This window comes from Anopheles merus, unplaced genomic scaffold (assembly GCF_017562075.2).
Source record: "Anopheles merus strain MAF unplaced genomic scaffold, AmerM5.1 LNR4000034, whole genome shotgun sequence".
In the NCBI taxonomy this organism is placed as follows: domain Eukaryota; kingdom Metazoa; phylum Arthropoda; class Insecta; order Diptera; family Culicidae; genus Anopheles; species Anopheles merus.
In genome coordinates this window covers 71,117-90,038 of record NW_024427614.1, presented here as the reverse complement: position 1 = coordinate 90,038, position 18,922 = coordinate 71,117, and the positions used below count along the sequence as shown (strand labels likewise).

General features: G+C 38.5%; 6 protein-coding genes across 6 annotated transcripts; 4 read left to right on the top strand and 2 right to left on the bottom strand.

Moving 5' to 3' along the window:
• Positions 1-278: 278 nt before the first annotated feature.
• On the top strand, positions 279-1,571 carry LOC121601177. Its single transcript, XM_041929976.1, has one exon. It carries the CDS (start codon positions 279-281, stop codon positions 1,569-1,571), a length of 1,293 nt encoding a protein of 430 aa, XP_041785910.1.
• A 3,967-nt stretch (positions 1,572-5,538) lies between these two features.
• On the top strand, positions 5,539-6,099 carry LOC121601174 (histone H2A). The gene has a single exon (XM_041929972.1). It carries the CDS (start codon positions 5,576-5,578, stop codon positions 5,948-5,950), a length of 375 nt encoding a protein of 124 aa, XP_041785906.1. The 5' UTR covers positions 5,539-5,575; the 3' UTR covers positions 5,951-6,099.
• Positions 6,100-10,066: 3,967 nt separating this feature from the next.
• LOC121601176 (histone H4) lies at positions 10,067-10,378 on the bottom strand. Its single transcript, XM_041929975.1, has one exon. The coding sequence runs from the start codon at positions 10,376-10,378 to the stop codon at positions 10,067-10,069; it is 312 nt and encodes a 103-aa protein (XP_041785909.1).
• Positions 10,379-10,578: 200 nt separating this feature from the next.
• Positions 10,579-11,109, top strand: LOC121601151 (histone H3). Its single transcript, XM_041929947.1, has one exon. The coding sequence runs from the start codon at positions 10,634-10,636 to the stop codon at positions 11,042-11,044; it is 411 nt and encodes a 136-aa protein (XP_041785881.1). The 5' UTR covers positions 10,579-10,633; the 3' UTR covers positions 11,045-11,109.
• Positions 11,110-11,624: 515 nt separating this feature from the next.
• LOC121601154 (histone H2B) lies at positions 11,625-12,334 on the bottom strand. Its single transcript, XM_041929950.1, has one exon. It carries the CDS (start codon positions 12,269-12,271, stop codon positions 11,897-11,899), a length of 375 nt encoding a protein of 124 aa, XP_041785884.1. The 5' UTR covers positions 12,272-12,334; the 3' UTR covers positions 11,625-11,896.
• Positions 12,335-12,482: 148 nt separating this feature from the next.
• LOC121601153 (histone H2A) lies at positions 12,483-13,110 on the top strand. The gene has a single exon (XM_041929949.1). The coding sequence runs from the start codon at positions 12,554-12,556 to the stop codon at positions 12,926-12,928; it is 375 nt and encodes a 124-aa protein (XP_041785883.1). The 5' UTR covers positions 12,483-12,553; the 3' UTR covers positions 12,929-13,110.
• The last annotated feature ends 5,812 nt before the right edge of the window (positions 13,111-18,922 follow it).

The following is an 18,922-nucleotide window of genomic DNA, read 5'->3' as shown; positions in this document are numbered from 1 at the left end:
GGCGCCAAGAACGTCGTTCGCTGCGTAAGCAGTGAAGCCGGTGTTTTTCGTGCCATTTTACCCCGCTACTCGGGAGAGTAACGAGTGAAATTATCTTATTTGTCTTGCATTAAAATTCTATTGTTTTTATTATTCCGAAATTGTAAATATTAGTCTTAAATTTAATTGAACTTTCGCTTTTCAGGAACACTTTTTTACTTTATTTTTTTTATATATATATACCTCATATACATTATATACATTGCATTGAACTAAATAATACTAACCAACCCGGCAAAATGCCGGGACCCTCGCATCCTGTACGGGATGCACTTCCGCCCGAGCCTCCCCAGAGAGCTCGATCATTACCACCATGGATGGACCGTAATAACGAGTTTGGGGACATGAAGTTCCTCGTTCTCGAGCCGTTGAAAGGCTTTAAGCTCCCGCAAAACCCATGGATCATTTCAAAGAGCATTACCAACGTGGTTGGAGAGCTTACCGAAAGCAGCCACTCGATGGAATTTGGGCAGAAATATCTCATCAAAACCCGAAACCTTGCGCAGTACACAAAAATGCAAAGCATCACGCAACTCATCGACGGTACGAAAGTATCCATCACCCCTCACGCTACGTTGAACACAGTCCTGTGCGTAATATTCGCCCCGGAGCTGAAAGGACTGAAGGACGAAGAAATTCTGCTGAACATGGAAAGTCAAAACGTCAAGCAAGTCCGACGATTCACCCGAAAGGTGAATGACGAAATACAACCAACGAACTCTTTCCTGATACGCGTGGAAGCTGGAAAAATACCGGAATCCCTTCGCGTAGGGCTGTTGCAGGTGCGAACGAAACCATACTACCCAAAACCAATGCTGTGCTACAAATGCGCCAGCTTTGGGCACACAAAAGTACGCTGCTCAAAGGGACAGGTCTGTGGAAACTGCGGAACCGCAGCACACGGAGAATGTTCGACCCATCCCGCTTGCGTGAACTGCAAAGGCGAACACAGCGCGTTCTCTCGCGAATGCCCTGCGTTCCAATTTGAAGAACAAGTCATAAAAATAAAAGTCGACCACAACTGCACCTACAAGGAAGCTCGGCAAATGGCACTCCAACAACATCAGCAAACAAGTGCTGTACAGCAGCGAATCACATTTGCGCAACAAACTACAACGGTGGATGAAAAAGACATCAAAATCAAGCGGCTCGAAGAAGAACAGAACGAACTGAAGAAAACGATCCTAGAACAGATGAAAAAAATGGATACCCAGAGCAAGCTCATCGAAGCTCTTCTGAAGAAACTGAAAGAACCAAATGTAAATTTACAGAATAATAAGAATAACACAACTAACGAAGCCACAACACAAATCGAAGAAAATCAAAGCAAGACCCAATCCAACAATGTCTGCAACAGCAACAACAATATTGAAGCAACGGATAACCCCGAAACCGACAACGAAACGAATGACCAGGAAACGATGTCTACATCCGACACAGAATCAGAAAATTCGGCCGCATCCATCATTTCAGCACAATCCCGCAAACGAAACCACAACTGGAAAACGTTTCATCAGAAGAAGAAGAATTAAGAAATGCAGTGAAAAACATGGCATCCAACGAAATCGCAGTCATCTCGCCCATCGCTTCTCCCACTCTTCCCTCGGAACAACGATCACCAACTGCCAAACCATCGAAGAAAAAACATCGCCACTGAATTTATTCTCCTTTCCTCTTACCCTAATTGTTTACTGACCTAAACCATAATAATGCTCTCCTCAACCAATAATACTAATGACACAAACAAACCATTCCTACTAAACTGGAACATAAGAGGAATGAACACTAACCTCTACGAACTTCAACTACTAATAAACGAATACAAACCTGCCGTCATAACACTTCAAGAAGTTCGCGATCCGCCTAATACCAACCATTCTCCACTTAACCACTACAATTGGTCCTACAAGCTTTCTCCAACTAACCCACATCACAGTGTTGCAATAGGTGTACATAAATCTATTCCCTTCAAATTAATAAAAACTAACACCAATCTTTCCGCAATAGCAGTCAACATAAAGTCTCCCATAGACATGACCATTGTCTCACTCTACATGCCCCCTAGAGCTACCTTCAACCAATCCGAACTTAACTCTTTTCTTAACCTTTTTTCCCATCCCTTGCTAATAGCAGGAGATCTTAATGCAGAAGATAAAAACCTTAGAATCTCTAAAACTAACAGAAAATTCAATAGACTCAATAACATTTTTACTAACCATAATCTCTCTTTCATTTCTAACCCTAACCCAACCCGACTATGTATCTCATCAGGTACAGAATCCTTCCTTGACTATGTCATCTCATCCTTCTCCCTTCTTAACGAACTTAAACTATACGTATTGGCGGACACACATGGCAGTGATCACTATCCGATCATCGTGAAAAGTAAACCATCGCTTCCGGAAAACAAACAACGACCAAAATGGAAATATGAAAATGCCGATTGGACATCATACCAAATTAATGTACTGATACACCTACATTCAGACCCCCAGCCCACAGAAGGAAACATCATTAAAATCATAAACGATGCAGCAGCGAAATCAATACCAAAATCAAAGGGCAAACCTGGCAAGCGAAGTGTTCACTGGTGGAACGACACTGTCGCTAAAGCCATAAAAAAGAGACGTAAAGCGCTCCGAAAACTGCAGAATGCCAAGAAAAACCAAGACCACACCCATATCCCTACCCTCTCCGAGGAATTTCAAATTGCCCATCGCATTGCAAGAGAGGAAATCAAAAAGGCAAAACAAGAATCATGGAATAGATTCAAAGATAGCATAAGTCCCGAAATGTCTGGAAAAGACATGTGGAGAAATGTAAAATGCCTTACAGAACGCAAGCAAGACATCGCTCATATCATCATCAAAACCGATGACGACACAATAGTCCCAGTTGAGTCAACACCAGAGGTACTTGCCACTCATTTTGCCACCATATCCGCCACAAATAGTTATTCCCCAGAATTTAAGACTATCAAAGCAACAACCGAGTCCATCCCACTAAATTTCAATAGCAGACCCAACATTCATTACAACAGATCCTTTTCCATAGCCGAACTGAATTGTGCTCTTGCAAAGTGCAAAGGCAACTCAGCCGGACCAGACGACATTGGCTATCCACTGCTAAAAAACCTTCCTTCTGAAGGAAAATACCTACTCTTAAAGCTATACAACTTCATCTGGCAGAGTGGCAAAATTCCTCCTCACTGGAAGAAAAGTTTAACAATTCCCATATTAAAGCCCGACAAATCAAAACACAGCCCAAATAGCTACCGACCAATAAGTTTACTAAACTGCATCGGAAAAGTGTTGGAAAGAATGGTAAACCGACGTCTTACCCAAGAACTGGAAGGCAGGAAACTCCTCAGCATAAGTCAACATGCGTTTAGATGCGGATTAGGCACGGAAACTTACTTTGTGCAACTCGAAGAACTACTGGCCAAAGTAAAATCCGATAAACATCATGCCGACTGTGCTATCATCGACTTGGCTAAAGCTTTCGATCGGACATGGAAATACGCAATCATGCGCCAGCTAGCCAGATGGAATTTCGGAGGTAACATGATCACATTCCTCGATGATTTCCTCTCAGACCGTACCTTCGAGGTTCTGATTGGAACGAACAAATCTAGCACTAAAACGCTCGAAAACGGAGTTCCTCAGGGAGCCATCCTTTCTCCAACATTATTTCTGATCAGCATCGAAAGTCTTCTCCGCTCACTACCACCATCCACCACTCCATTGGTTTACGCTGATGATATCGTTCTGATCTCGAGCAATGCAGATAATGGAGTTGCGCGATACAATCTGCAACAGGGACTGCACATCTTATGGGAATGGTCAAAACGTATTGGTTATGACATCGCTGCTGAAAAAAGCAATATAATGCACATCTGCAACAAACCACATCCAACCTTACCGCTTTGCCTTAATCAAAGACAAATTCCAGACTGCAAAAAAGTAAAGATACTCGGGATCACAATAGACCAAAAACTCACATTCCAAGCCCACATTAAACAGCTAAAAACTACAGCTACCAAGAAAATCAACCTTTTCCAAATGCTCAGCACAGGAACCCACAAAGCTTCAAAAGATACACTTATCTTCATTATTAATCACTGGTTGCTTCCAAAACTACTGTACGGTATAGAAATAGTATCGATTAAAAAGGAACAGTTTGAAAAAGCAATAAGCCCCATCTACCATGCCGTTCTACGATATGCCATAGGCGCCTTCCGAACCAGCCCCATCGTCTCTATGCTAAGTGAGAGCGGACTTCTTCCACTTAGCCATATAATAACAACTAAATTAGCCGCAACAGCAACAAGAATTAAAGAAAAGAATATCCAAGCACCATCATTCCTCAATAGAGCCAACTCCAAACTTTTCGCTATAACAAACTGCAATATCCCGGATATCACAACACTGTTACATCTTGGCACTAGGCCGTGGTACCATGAACCCCCTAACATAGACTGGCATTTTAAAAACATCCTTAAAGCAGGTTGCAATAGTACAATAGCACAAAAACATTTCATAGAACACACAAACAACAAATACATGAAGCACAACCACATTTACACCGATGGATCCGTCGATGGAGCAGCAGCAGGATTCGGGATTTACTCACCCATTGATAAAATAGCGTCCAAACTGCCGGATCACACTTCCATCTTTACGGCAGAAACGTTGGCAATAATCCAGGCAGTTGAAGATACTCTGCGCTCTGACCTGGAAAACGTCATCTTTACCGACAGCGCAAGTGTCCTCTCGGCACTAGAGCATGGAACATGTAAGGACCCAAACATCCAAAAGCTCTACCAGGTCACTAGCCCACACATAAACCAGGATCAACAACTCACCATCTGTTGGATACCTGGTCACGCTGGTATCAAAGGCAACGAGATCGCCGACCGCCTCGCCAACAAAGGCCGAAGAAAAACATCAACCTACAACACCTCGCTGCCTAAAAGAGACGCAATTATCTATATAAATGGAAAAATAAGAGAGGCGTGGGAAAAGGAATGGTTTAAAACCAAGAACAACTTCCTTCGGCTAGTGAAATCAACAACTACACCATGGCCATCAGTAATAAAACATCGAGACCAAAAGATCCTTACTCGATTAAGAATAGGCCACACTAGACTGACCCACAGCCATCTCATCGAACGATCCAGTCCTCCTCTCTGCCAATTCTGCGGGACCACTATAACAATATTCCACCTCTTAACAGAATGCCACGGATACACACAACTTCGTAAGACTTGCCATCTTGACTCCAACATAGACTCAATACTTTCACTTCACCCTCAGAAACAAGAAAATCTACTAAAATTTCTAAAACTATCACATTTATTCCATCAACTATAACAATCTAATAGTCTAACTTTTCCCCACAAAGAGGCGAAAGAACTCCGCAGGAGCCAAAGCCTCTCTAAACCATACTAACAACAACAATTATAAAAAGACCCTTCTCAAAGAGAACATCGTGTTGTTCGTGATCCCTTACAAACGTTCCCCAATAAAATCGAACCATGTCTGGCCGTGGAAAGGGAGGAAAGGTAAAGGGAAAGGCAAAGTCCCGCTCCAACCGTGCCGGTCTTCAGTTCCCCGTTGGCCGTATTCATCGTCTCCTGCGCAAGGGTAACTATGCCGAGCGCGTCGGTGCCGGAGCGCCCGTGTATCTGGCAGCCGTCATGGAGTACTTGGCCGCTGAAGTGCTTGAGTTGGCCGGAAACGCTGCCCGTGACAACAAGAAGACGCGCATCATCCCGCGTCATCTGCAGCTGGCCATCCGCAACGACGAGGAGTTGAACAAGCTGCTGTCCGGAGTAACCATCGCTCAGGGTGGTGTGCTGCCCAACATTCAGGCCGTGCTGCTGCCCAAGAAGACCGAAAAGAAGGCTTAAACTGTGTGACAAAGCCTCCTTCATCTCAAACCCAAAACCGTCCTTTTCAGGGCGACAAATAACTTTGCCAAAGACATTTTATTCGATTCATGCTGATATGGGACAACCAGAAGTAAGAACATTATCTAATATAGAACCGTGCTTGAAAGTGTGTAAAAAATGTAAATGAAAAAATGTGCCTTCCTTTGGCACATAAAGTATCATTAACTGTTTTCAATTCTGTTACCCCTCACTTCGATTTCTACAAAATGCAGCATATCAGAAGCGATGTGTTACATTTTCCAGGTAGCTTTGTCAAGAGGGTTGGTTTTACCATAACAAATGCAAGCAGTGATACCTGTGTGTTGACCTTTTTTCTGGAAACGGTAAAGGACACGTTTACCTGATTTATCGTTAACTACGGGAAAATGTTAAAAGTGTTGGTTGTCGAAAAATGTTGTGTGTTCAGGTAAGGCTAGGTTCTCAGAACAGTTTGGCTTTCAATATATCGGGAAACGTTGGAAATGGCTTTAAAAAAGTTGGACCAAAGATTAGGAACATTCATATAGATAAACATCCTCAATAATGTTTCCCTTCACCCTTCATTTAAATAACCATGTGCATATTTCTGGAATTTATAGTATATTTTTAAACAATATTTTCATTAGCAATGTAGGAATGCCAATAAAATACATTAAATTGAAATTCCCCTAACGCATGTGCAACTCCACATTCAATAACGCCATCTAGTGGGGATCAAAATCCCTACAACCAGTCGTAACGCCATCTTAATAATTGGTAAAAGTAAGGCTCAGCCCTTTACGTTACAAAGGAGAAACGTTACTTGCCTTTCAAAATTCCCAAGCATCATTTAATAGAGGTTGTGTCAGCTTGGCTACCGGCCAGTGTACACCTTATAAATTTTAAAATATTTTACATTTCGATGAAAGTATAAATTATTTGTTTGAGGATAAATCGATATCAGTGAGATTAAATTATTTAATTACAAGTTAAAAAAGATCAGGTTTTTCATTAATGCACTATAATTTAAGCAAAAAAGTCTTACAGTTTAAAGGTCTTAAAACCTTTAAAGCTTTTAATTCGAGTTACGTTGCCAAAGCAAAAAATATAAATTATTTAAAGTATATCCAAAGAAATTCAATATAAGAAATAAATTTAAAGCCTATTAAGATAACGTTAATGGCGATTTTGAATGATGGTTGCTTTGGATGCGAGGGCTCTTTTGAAATGGCGCTTATCGTTTTAATAGATCCTTTCATAATTTTCAAAATTCTAGTTTTACCAAAAGATTGGCAAATAAAAAATTGGTTTTTTGTGATAACATTTCTAAGTTTATTGATTGTTATAAAAATATTTCTTGAAGTTGTTTTAACTCGCATTGATGCAAAAAATATTAAGATAATAATAGTGTTATAACTTTTCATTATCATAAATTATCAATGAGTCATATCTTTAAAAAATCTTTTTATATTTGTTCAAAATAGGTCTTTTCTCATTATTGCATACAAATAATCAATATTAAGACATGATTAATAATCTATCAGTTTGCTTATCCCCGATGGTAAAACCAGGCGTTAAAAAAATGCTGCTTGAGTTTGCGCTAAACAGGCGTTACGTGTAACGCTAGCGTAACGTAGAGGGCGGATGTTCATGAGATCGCAGGGTGTTTGTCCTGGATAATAACTGGGAAACATTTGTATGATAACGAAAGCTGGAGAACAATCACCAATTGTTAAAATTAAAACGGAAATATCGCTCGCGGAGCATCGCTACGTTATTATAAAAAATTAAGTCAGTATCCCAAGAAAATATATGGCATTCAGTTAACATCCTAGATGTTGGAGGTTGAGTTAATTTCTACATCTTTATACCATCCTGCTAGCAAATCTTGCATAAAGTATTTGGCGGGAAGCTCTTGCTTGACACTTGTTAACGCTCTCTGGAGAATATGGAAAATTTGCAAATTTTTGCTCTTATAGAAAACTCAAGCGGTGAGATTTATCTTTTCTAGGGCGCAATCCTGCATAATGCTTCGTAAACTAAACTGTAAACTAAAATATAATTTAGATTTTTTATTTACATTTATAAACTTCACACCACAATTGCGTTAGATTGCAGCCACTTTAGGCATTTTCGGCAATTAATATTGTTTTACTTATGCAATTTCAATTCAAAAATCTTCAAATTAACACACAATACATATTTTAAGTGTTTTCAAAGTCTGATGATGGAAACTGTTTTAAGGTTTTGAGTTGAGGCAATGTTTTGTGTGTGCGCGGAAACGGTGTTGTTGTGATCAAAAATAAAGAAAAGAAATAGAATATATAGAAACGAAAAAACGAATTTGTTGAAAAGAAGCTTTTTGTTATAATTATTTTTATCTATTCCGAAAGTTTTCAAGCTCACATCAGCATGCATAATATTCTCGTTTCTATAATTAATGCTATAGAACAGTGATAACAAAAACGCATCGAAAGGCATAATTAGTTTGACTGTCAATTAACAACATTAATAAACAACATAACATTAACTGTGGATGCGTCTCACTTAGCTATTTAAAAAAGTCAGTTAATTTTTATAAAAGATCGTTATATCCCACATTAGTCGATCTTAATTATATGTTGAATAAATTTCTGGTTCTTAACATGCTTATTGGGACCTGAAAGTTCTATTTATTAATAATGACGGGCCTTCGAAAGATCCGCTAACAAGTTTGTACATAAATAAGCACTTTTTTCTTCTATGTTGCAAAGGTTCTATTCCAAATAACAGGCACCTTGTACGGTAAGAGGGACAAACAGAATTACGAGACGTCGGGAGACGATAAAACAATGAACGAGTAAGCTTGCGTTGAACCGATTCTAGCCTATATTTTAAATGTAGCTGTGTCGGTGTCCAGATAAAACTAGCAAATTCTAGAGTAGGACGGACAATTGCACAATACACAGCTTTTTTACTGAATGGATCTTTGAAGTCTTTCTTAACACGCAAAATGAATCCTAACAAACGGAAAGCTTTTGAAAGTATTGCTTCATAGTGGCTCTATAACGTTAGTCTGCTATCTAAATGAGCGCTTAAATCATGAATCACAGTTTTACGCGGCTATGATTTATCATCAATTTTATATTCGCAAATAATGTGAATTCTTTTCCTAGTGTAGGATAAAACAGAGCATTTTGATATGTTGAGACGCATATAATTGGAAATACACAACGCGTTAAATCGAATTAAACAGATTTGAAGAGTTAAAGAATTGGTTTGATCGGATACCGGTAGGAACATTTTCATATCACCTGCATAAAACAATTGTTCGCAATCCGGCATAACGTGAATAACATCATTTATGAAAATGTTAAAAAGAAAAGGGCCGAGAATGCTGCATTGTGGAACAGACGGGTTGGTGAATGGTGCAGATAGAGAGGAGGAAATAATCACAGTAATATGCTTATCACTTAAATAATACGAGAGCAAATGAACGAGCGCGCTATTAACTCCGTAGCTTGATAGTTTTGAAATTAGCATTGAGTGATTTACGGATTCAAAGGCAGCATTGACGCTGTTAGCTGTCATAATAAATTCACAAACCTAATGTAAACGGTGTCACTTTTTTCACCCGTTTTTCTTCTTTTGATGAGTTATCCCAAGTATCAATGAACGATGCGCATGTGTAAGTCAAATTTGAGCTGATGCAAAAAACGGTATGTTCCACGCGGCGATTATTGCTTCAAAAGGATGAAAGGTTTGTGCTGAAAAGGAAAATACTTTTTAATTAGAAAATTTAAATAGTAAAATCTTAAGAAAGAATGGAAAATGATTCGTTTTAACAAACGCTTCAGTCGTCGCTTTTATGTACGATTCAAACGCATACGTATAAGTTAAAAAAGCACATTTACAAAACGCCATTTCATATAAATGCACTGAATATGCAGCAGTGTGAGTGCTTGTTATGCGAGTAATATGTTATACGCACGCCATTCGAAGCCATCATAAAATTTTTTTCTCAAATATAATTGTCGCATGTTGCGAAAGACACAGCTCTTGAGTAATGTATTGTGGTCCTGAAAAGGACCGTTTGATTTGAGACTCCATTTGGAGGTTTGTTAGAGCACGTTGAATTTAACCTCCAAAACCGTACAGAGTACGGCCCTGACGCTTCAGAGCATACACCACATCCATAGCGGTGACGGTCTTGCGCTTGGCGTGTTCAGTGTAAGTGACAGCATCACGGATCACATTCTCCAGAAACACTTTCAGGACGCCACGGGTTTCCTCGTAGATGAGGCCGGAGATACGTTTCACTCCTCCACGCCGAGCCAAACGGCGGATGGCGGGCTTGGTAATGCCCTGGATGTTATCTCGCAGCACTTTTCGGTGACGCTTGGCTCCTCCTTTACCCAGGCCTTTTCCTCCCTTTCCTCTTCCAGTCATGATGAGCACAGGATGGTACGTTCACGATGTTCACACTTTAAATTGACGATCACGAATGAGCGTCTTCGAGCTCAACGTCCCTATTTATACTTTTTCATTCACGCATTCCCTCTTGCTCTTAAGATGAGAGAAAATGAGGGTCGACAAGCGCATAAATAGAGCTGTTGTTCGAGCAGTTTCATCATTCAACGTTCAACTTTTCTCAAAAGAACACGTTCGCTCAGTGCTCAACGAAACCTACGCTCCCGAAGTAAAATGGCTCGTACCAAGCAAACCGCTCGTAAATCGACTGGAGGTAAGGCTCCTCGCAAGCAGCTGGCCACCAAGGCTGCTCGTAAAAGTGCCCCGGCCACCGGAGGAGTGAAGAAGCCGCATCGTTACCGTCCGGGAACGGTGGCCCTCCGAGAAATCCGTCGCTACCAGAAGTCGACCGAGCTGCTCATCCGCAAGCTGCCCTTCCAGCGCTTGGTGCGTGAGATCGCCCAGGACTTCAAGACTGATCTCCGCTTCCAGAGCTCAGCCGTGATGGCGCTGCAGGAAGCCAGCGAGGCGTACCTGGTTGGTCTGTTCGAAGACACGAATCTGTGCGCCATCCACGCCAAGCGCGTCACCATCATGCCCAAGGACATCCAGCTGGCCCGTCGCATCCGCGGAGAGCGTGCCTAAATCGTCCATGCATCCGGAAGCGGTCCCTGTCTAAACGGGGTATTTCCTTCTCAAAACGGTCCTTTTCAGGACCACCAATACTGTTGAACATATCAAGAATTATCTTTCGATTACTATAATGAAATGGTACATGTGAAGGCAAGCTAACACGTATGTCGTTTAGTAATAACGAGATAATGATGAAAAGGGGGAATATTCGTTTCAAACAATCATCGTTATGGGAGGTAATTTAACTTTTTCTTGACAAAGTTTCGCTTTTTAATAAGGCAGCTAAGGATTTTGACAATATTAACCAATATTATATTACCACTTATATTACCTATGACTATATTCAACATTAAAATCGAACAAATCTATTACAACATTTATACACCAGCTGCAATTGGTTGCTTTGTCGATAAATTATCCTCGTATGCGCGAGAAAAATTTAAATTAAAAAAATGATTCTCATACCACGAGCGAAACGACTTCTATTCATAATTCATGATACACGAAACTCCATGTACAATTTCACCTCGCAAAACGCTTCCAACCAGTGCGGACTTTTTTTTAATGTTTTTGTAAACGTGCTAAGGTTCTATTTAACATTAATATTTACAATGAACAGCGCAGAACTTTAATGTCAATCACAGCATCATTGTTTCCAATGATGTGGAAGACATAGTTCGCAAACAAACTACATTACAGGCAAACGCAACAAACTGAACAATAACGTTGACGAAGACGGACACCCTGAAATTACAGCGCTAATTCGCTGGTGCAGATGAAACGAAGGATAATTCTTTGTTTGAATGCGATTTGTGGTCCTGAAAAGGACCGATTTGAGAGAACGAAGCCAATCATTTCAGTGGCTTACTTCGAGCTGGTGTACTTTGTGACAGCCTTCGTTCCTTCGGAGACGGCGTGCTTGGCAAGCTCACCAGGCAGCAGCAGACGAACAGCGGTTTGGATTTCGCGGGACGTGATCGTCGAACGTTTGTTGTAGTGCGCCAAGCGGGACGCCTCAGCAGCAATGCGTTCGAAGATATCGTTGACGAAACTGTTCATGATGCTCATGGCCTTCGAAGAGATGCCAGTATCCGGGTGGACTTGCTTCAACACTTTGTAGATGTAAATAGCGTAGCTTTCCTTGCGGGTCTTGCGCTTCTTTTTCTTGTCGGACTTGGAAATATTTTTCTGGGCTTTGCCAGACTTCTTCGCAGCTTTTCCACTGGTTTTGGGTGCCATTTCGACGGAAAAATTCACTCAACACTGGGACACGATGTGTTCGATTCAACGGGTGATTGCGTTCTAGACAAATTCCGAGCTCTCCGATCGCTTATAACGGGCCGTGAGAGAGGATACGTATCGTGCAGCTCGAAAAATTCCAAACGAGTATCGCGCAGCTCGAATAAGCTGCTATATAAGCATCGGTCGAGTCAAAATTGCTCCATTATAAAAAGACCCTTCTCAAAGAGAACATCGTGTTGTTCGTGATCCCTTACAAACGTTCCCCAATAAAATCTAACCATGTCTGGCCGTGGAAAGGGAGGAAAGGTAAAGGGAAAGGCAAAGTCCCGCTCCAACCGTGCCGGTCTTCAGTTCCCCGTTGGCCGTATTCATCGTCTCCTGCGCAAGGGTAACTATGCCGAGCGCGTCGGTGCCGGAGCACCCGTGTATCTGGCAGCCGTCATGGAATACTTGGCCGCTGAAGTGCTTGAGTTGGCCGGAAACGCTGCCCGTGACAACAAGAAGACGCGCATCATCCCGCGTCATCTGCAGCTGGCCATCCGCAACGACGAGGAGTTGAACAAGCTGCTGTCCGGAGTAACCATCGCTCAGGGTGGTGTGCTGCCCAACATTCAGGCCGTGCTGCTGCCCAAGAAGACCGAAAAGAAGGCTTAAACTGTGTAACAAAGCTTCCTTCATCTCAAACCCAAAACCGTCCTTTTCAGGGCGACAAATAACTTTGCCAAAGACATTTTATTCGATTTATGCTGATATGGGACAACCAGAAGTAAGAACATTTTCTAATATAGAACGATGCTTGAAAGTGTGCATAAAATATAAATGAAAAAATGTGCCTCCTTTGGGCACAAATAGCATCATTTACTGTTTTCAATTCTCTAACCCTGCGAATTATGTAAAATACAGCATATCAGAAGCGATGTGTTAAATTTTCCAGGTAGCTTGGTAAAGAGGGTTGGTTTTACCATAGCAAATGCAAGCAGTGATACCTGTGTGTTGACCTTTTTTCTGGAAACGCTAAAGGACACTTATACCTGATTTATCGTTAACTACGGGAAAATGTTAAAAGTATTGGTCGAAAAATGTTGTGTGTTCAGGTAAGGCTAGGTTCTCTCAAAAGTTTGACTTGGCAAATTTATTGGGAAACGTTGAAAATGGCTTTAAAATAGGTGGACCAAAGATTAGGAACATTCATATAACATACATACTCAATAATGTTTCCCTTCACCCCTCATTTAAATAACCATATAAATATATGTAGCATTTTATAGTAGTTTTTTAAACAATATTTTCATTTGCAATGTAGGGATGCCAATAAAATACAATAAATTGAAATGCCCCTAACGCATATGAAACTCCACATTCAATAACGCCATCTAGTGGTGATCAAAGTCCCTGAAACCAGTCGTAACGCCATCTTAATAATTGGTAAAAGTAAGGCTCAGCCCTTTACCTTACAAAGGAGAAACATTACTTGCCTTTTAAAATTCCCAAGCTGCATTTCATAGAGGGTTGGTCATCCACGCGACCGATCGCTGTGCATAAGTTAAATAAGAAATATTTTACATTTCGAATAAAATAACAATAATTTGCTTTGGGATAGATCGATATCAGTGAGATTAAATAGTTTAATTACAAGTTAAAAAAATATAAGTGTTTTCATTCATGCACTATAATTCAAGCAAAAAAGTCTTACAGTTTAAAGGTCTTAAAACCCTCTAAGCTTATAATTGGAGTAACGTTGCCAAAGTAAAAAATATAATTTATTTTAAGTATATCCAAAGAAATTAAATATGTGCAATTGATTTATAGCCTATTAACATAACGTTTATGGTGATTTTGAATGACGGTCGCTATGGATGCGAGGGCTCTTTTGAAATGGCGCTCATCGAGTTTAATAAATCCGTTCATAATTTTCACAATTCTAGTTTTACCAAAAGATTGGCAAATAAAAAATGAGTTGTTTGTAATAACATTTCTAAGTTTATTGATTGTTATAAAAGTATTTCTTGAAGTTGTTATAACTCGCATTGATGCAAAAAATATTAAGATAATAATAGTGTTATAACTTTTCATTATCATAAATTATCAATGAGTCATATCTTTAAAAAATCTTTTTATATTTGTTCAAAATAGGTCTTTTCTCATTATTGCATACAAATAATCAATATTAAGACATGATTAATAATCTATCAGTTTGCTTATCCCCGATGGTAAAACCAGGCGTTAAAAAAATGCTGCTTGGGTTTGCGCTAAACAGGCGTTACGTGTAACGCTAGCGTAACGTAGAGGGCGGATGTTCATGAGATCGCAGGGTGTTTGTTCTGGATAATAACTGGGAAACATTTGTATGATAACGAAAGCTGGAGAACAATCACCAATTGTTAAAATTAAAACGGAAACATCGCTCGCGGAGCATCGCTACGTTATTATTCAAAATGAAGTCAGTATCCCAATCCCATCAGTAAGAAAATATATGGAATTCAGTTAACATCCTAGATGTTGGAGGTTGAGTTAATTTCTACATCTTTATACCATCCTGCTAGCAAATCTTGCATAAAGTATTTGGCGGGAAGCTCTTGCTTGACACTTGTTAACGCTCTCTGGAGAATATGGAAAATTTGCAAATTTTTGCTCTTATAGAAAACTCGAGTGGCGAGATTTATCTTTTCTAGGGCGCAATCCTTCATAATGCTTCGTAAACTAAAATATAATTAATTTTTTTTTATACATTCATAAACTTCACACCATAATTGCGTTGAATTGCAGCCACTTTAGGCATTTTCGGCAAATAAATTTTGTTTTACTTATGCAATTTCCATTGGCAAAACTATTGTATTAATCACAAACCAATCGCAAACCTTGTACATTTGCAAAAAATCAAGATTCTCATTATTTTACTCGAAGCATTATTAAATATCATTAATCTGCATGGAAATTTTGATTCGTTTCCTGGACAGTTTCGAGCTCATTTTTCAAATTGCAAACGATTTGATACATATTCCGAACAGGCTTAAGATTCCTTCAAAAATCTTCAAATTAACACACAATACATATTTTAAGTTTTTCAAAGTCTGATGATGGAAACTGTTTTAAGGTTTTGAGTTGAGGCAATGTTTTGTGTGTGCGCGGAAATGGTGTTATTGTGATCAAAAATAAAGAAAAGAAATAGAATATTTAGAAACGAAAAAACGAATTTGTTGGAAAGAAGCTTTTTGTTATAATTATTTTTATCTATTCCGAAAGTTTTCAAGCTAACATAAGCATGCATAACATTCTCGTCTCAATAATGAATGCTATAGAACAGTGCTAACAAAAACGCATCGAAAGGCATGATTAGTTAAACTGTCAATTAACCAAATAAATAAACAACATAACATAAACTGTGGATGCGTCTCACTTAGCTATGTAAAAAAGTCAGTAAATTTTTTTAAAAGATCGTTATATCCAACATAAGTCGATCTTAATTCTATATTGAATTTGGTCCTGGTTCTTAACATTCTTATTGGGGCCTGAAAGTTCTATTTATCAAAAATACGGGCCTTCGAAAGATCCGCTAACAAGTTTGTATGTAAACAAGCACTTCTTGCTTCTATGTTGCAGAGGTTCTATTCCAAATAACAGGCAACTTGTACGGTAAGAGGGACCAACAGAATTACGAGACGTTGGGAGACGATAAAACAATGAAACAATGAGTGATACCTGTGTGTTGACCTTTTTTCTGGAAACGCTAAAGGACACTTATACCTGATTTATCGTTAACCACGGGAAAATTTAAAAGTGTTGGTCGAAAAATGTTGTGTGTTCAGGTAAGGCAAGGTTCTCTCAAAAGTTTGACTTGGCAAATTTATTGGGAAACGTTGGAAATGGCTTTAAAAAAGTTGTACCAAAGATTAGGAACATTCATATAAATAAACATCCTCAATAATGTTTCCCTTCACCCTTCATTTAAATAAGCATATAAATATATGTAGCATTTTATAATATTTTTTAAACAATATTTTCATTTGCAATGTAGGAATGCCAATAAAATACAATGTAATGACATGCCCCTAACGCATATGAAACTCCACATTCAATAACGCCATCTAGTTGTGATCAAAGTCCCTGCAACCAGTCGTAACGCCATCTTAATAATTGGTAAAAGTAAGGCTCAGCCCTTTACCTTACAAAGGAGAAACATTACTTGCCTTTTAAAATTCCCAAGCTGCATTTCATAGAGGGTTGGTCATCCACGCGACCGATCGCTGTGCATAAGTTAAATAAGAAATATTTTACATTTCGAATAAAATAACAATAATTTGCTTTGGGATAGATCGATATCAGTGAGATTAAATAGTTTAATTACAAGTTAAAAAAATATAAGTGTTTTCATTCATGCACTATAATTCAAGCAAAAAAGTCTTACAGTTTAAAGGTCTTAAAACCCTCTAAGCTTATAATTGGAGTAACGTTGCCAAAGTAAAAAATATAATTTATTTTAAGTATATCCAAAGAAATTAAATATATGCAATTAATTTAAAGCCTATTAAGAACGTTTATGGCGATTTTGAATGATGGTTGCTTTGGATGCGAGGGCTCTTTTGAAATGGCGCTTATCGAGCTTAAAAAATCCGTTCATAATTTTCAATATTCTAGTTTTACCAAAAGATTTGCAAATAAAAAATTAGTTTTTTGTAATAACATTTCGAAGTTTATTGATTGTTATAAAAGTATTTCTTGAAGTTGTTATAACTCGCATTGATGCAAAAAATATTAAGATAATAATAGTGTTATAACTTTTCATTATCATAAATTATCAATGAGTCATATCTTTAAAAAATCTTTTTATATTTGTTCAAAATAGGTCTTTTCTCATTATTGCATACAAATAATCAATATTAAGACATGATTAATAATCTATCAGTTTGCTTATCCCCGATGGTAAAACCAGGCGTTAAAAAAATGCTGCTTGGGTTTGCGCTAAACAGGCGTTACGTGTAACGCTAGCGTAACGTAGAGGGCGGATGTTCATGAGATCGCAGGGTGTTTGTCCTGGATAATAACTGGGAAACATTTGTATGATAACGAAAGCTGGAGAACAATCACCAATTGTTAAAATTAAAACGGAAATATCGCTCGCGGAGCATCGCTACGTGATTATAAAAAATGAAGTCAGTATCCCAAGAAAATATATGGCATTCAGTTAACATCCTAGATTTTAAAGGTTGAGTTCATTTTAATTTTACATCTTCATATCAACCTGCTAGCAAATCTTGCATAAAGTATTTGGCGGGAAGCTCTTGCTTGACACTTGTTAACGCTCTCTGGAGAATATGGAAAATTTGCAAATTTTTGCTCTTATAGAAAACTCGAGTGGCGAGATTTATCTTTTCTAGGGCGCAATCCTTCATAATGCTTCGTAAACTAAAATATAATTAATTTTTTTTTATACATTCATAAACTTCACACCATAATTGCGTTGAATTGCAGCCACTTTAGGCATTTTCGGCAAATAAATTTTGTTTTACTTATGCAATTTCCATTGGCAAAACTATTGTATTAATCACAAACCAATCGCAAACCTTGTACATTTGCAAAAAATCAAGATTCTCATTATTTTACTCGAAGCATTATTAAATATCATTAATCTGCATGGAAATTTTGATTCGTTTCCTGGACAGTTTCGAGCTCATTTTTCAAATTGCAAACGATTTGATACATATTCCGAACAGGCTTAAGATTCCTTCAAAATCTTCAAATTAACACACAATACATATTTTAAGTTTTTCAAAGTCTGATGATGGAAACTGTTTTAAGGTTTTGAGTTGAGGCAATGTTTTGTGTGTGCGCGGAAATGGTGTTATTGTGATCAAAAATAAAGAAAAGAACTAGAATATTTAGAAACGAAAAAACGAATTTGTTGGAAAGAAGCTTTTTGTTATAATTATTTTTATCTATTCCGAAAGTTTTCAAGCTCACATAAGCATGCATAACATTCTCGTTTCAATAATGAATGCTATAGAACAGTGCTAACAAAAACGCATCGAAAGGCATGATTAGTTAAACTGTCAATTAACCAAATAAATAAACAACATAACATAAACTGTGGATGCGTCTCACTTAGCTATGTAAAAAAGTCAGTTAATTTTTATAAAAGATCGTTATATCCAACATAAGTCGATCTTCATTCTATATTGAATTTGGTCCTGGTTCTTAACATTCTTATTGGGGCCTGAAAGTTCTATTTATTAAAAATGACGGGCTTTCGAAGATCCGCTAACAAGTTTGTACATAAATAAGCACTTTTTTCTTCTACGTTGCAGAGGTTCTATTCCAAATAACAGGCAACTTGTACGGTAAGAGGGACCAACAGAATTACGAGACGTTGGGAGACGATAAAACAATGAAACAATGAGTGATACCTGTGTGTTGACCTTTTTTCTGGAAACGCTAAAGGACACTTATACCTGATTTATCGTTAACCACGGGAAAATTTAAAAGTGTTGGTCGAAAAATGTTGTGTGTTCAGGTAAGGCAAGGTTCTCTCAAAAGTTTGACTTGGCAAATTTATTGGGAAACGTTGGAAATGGCTTTAAAAAAGTTGGACCAAAGATTAGGAACATTCATATAGATAAACATCCTCAATAATGTTTCCCTTCACCCTTCATT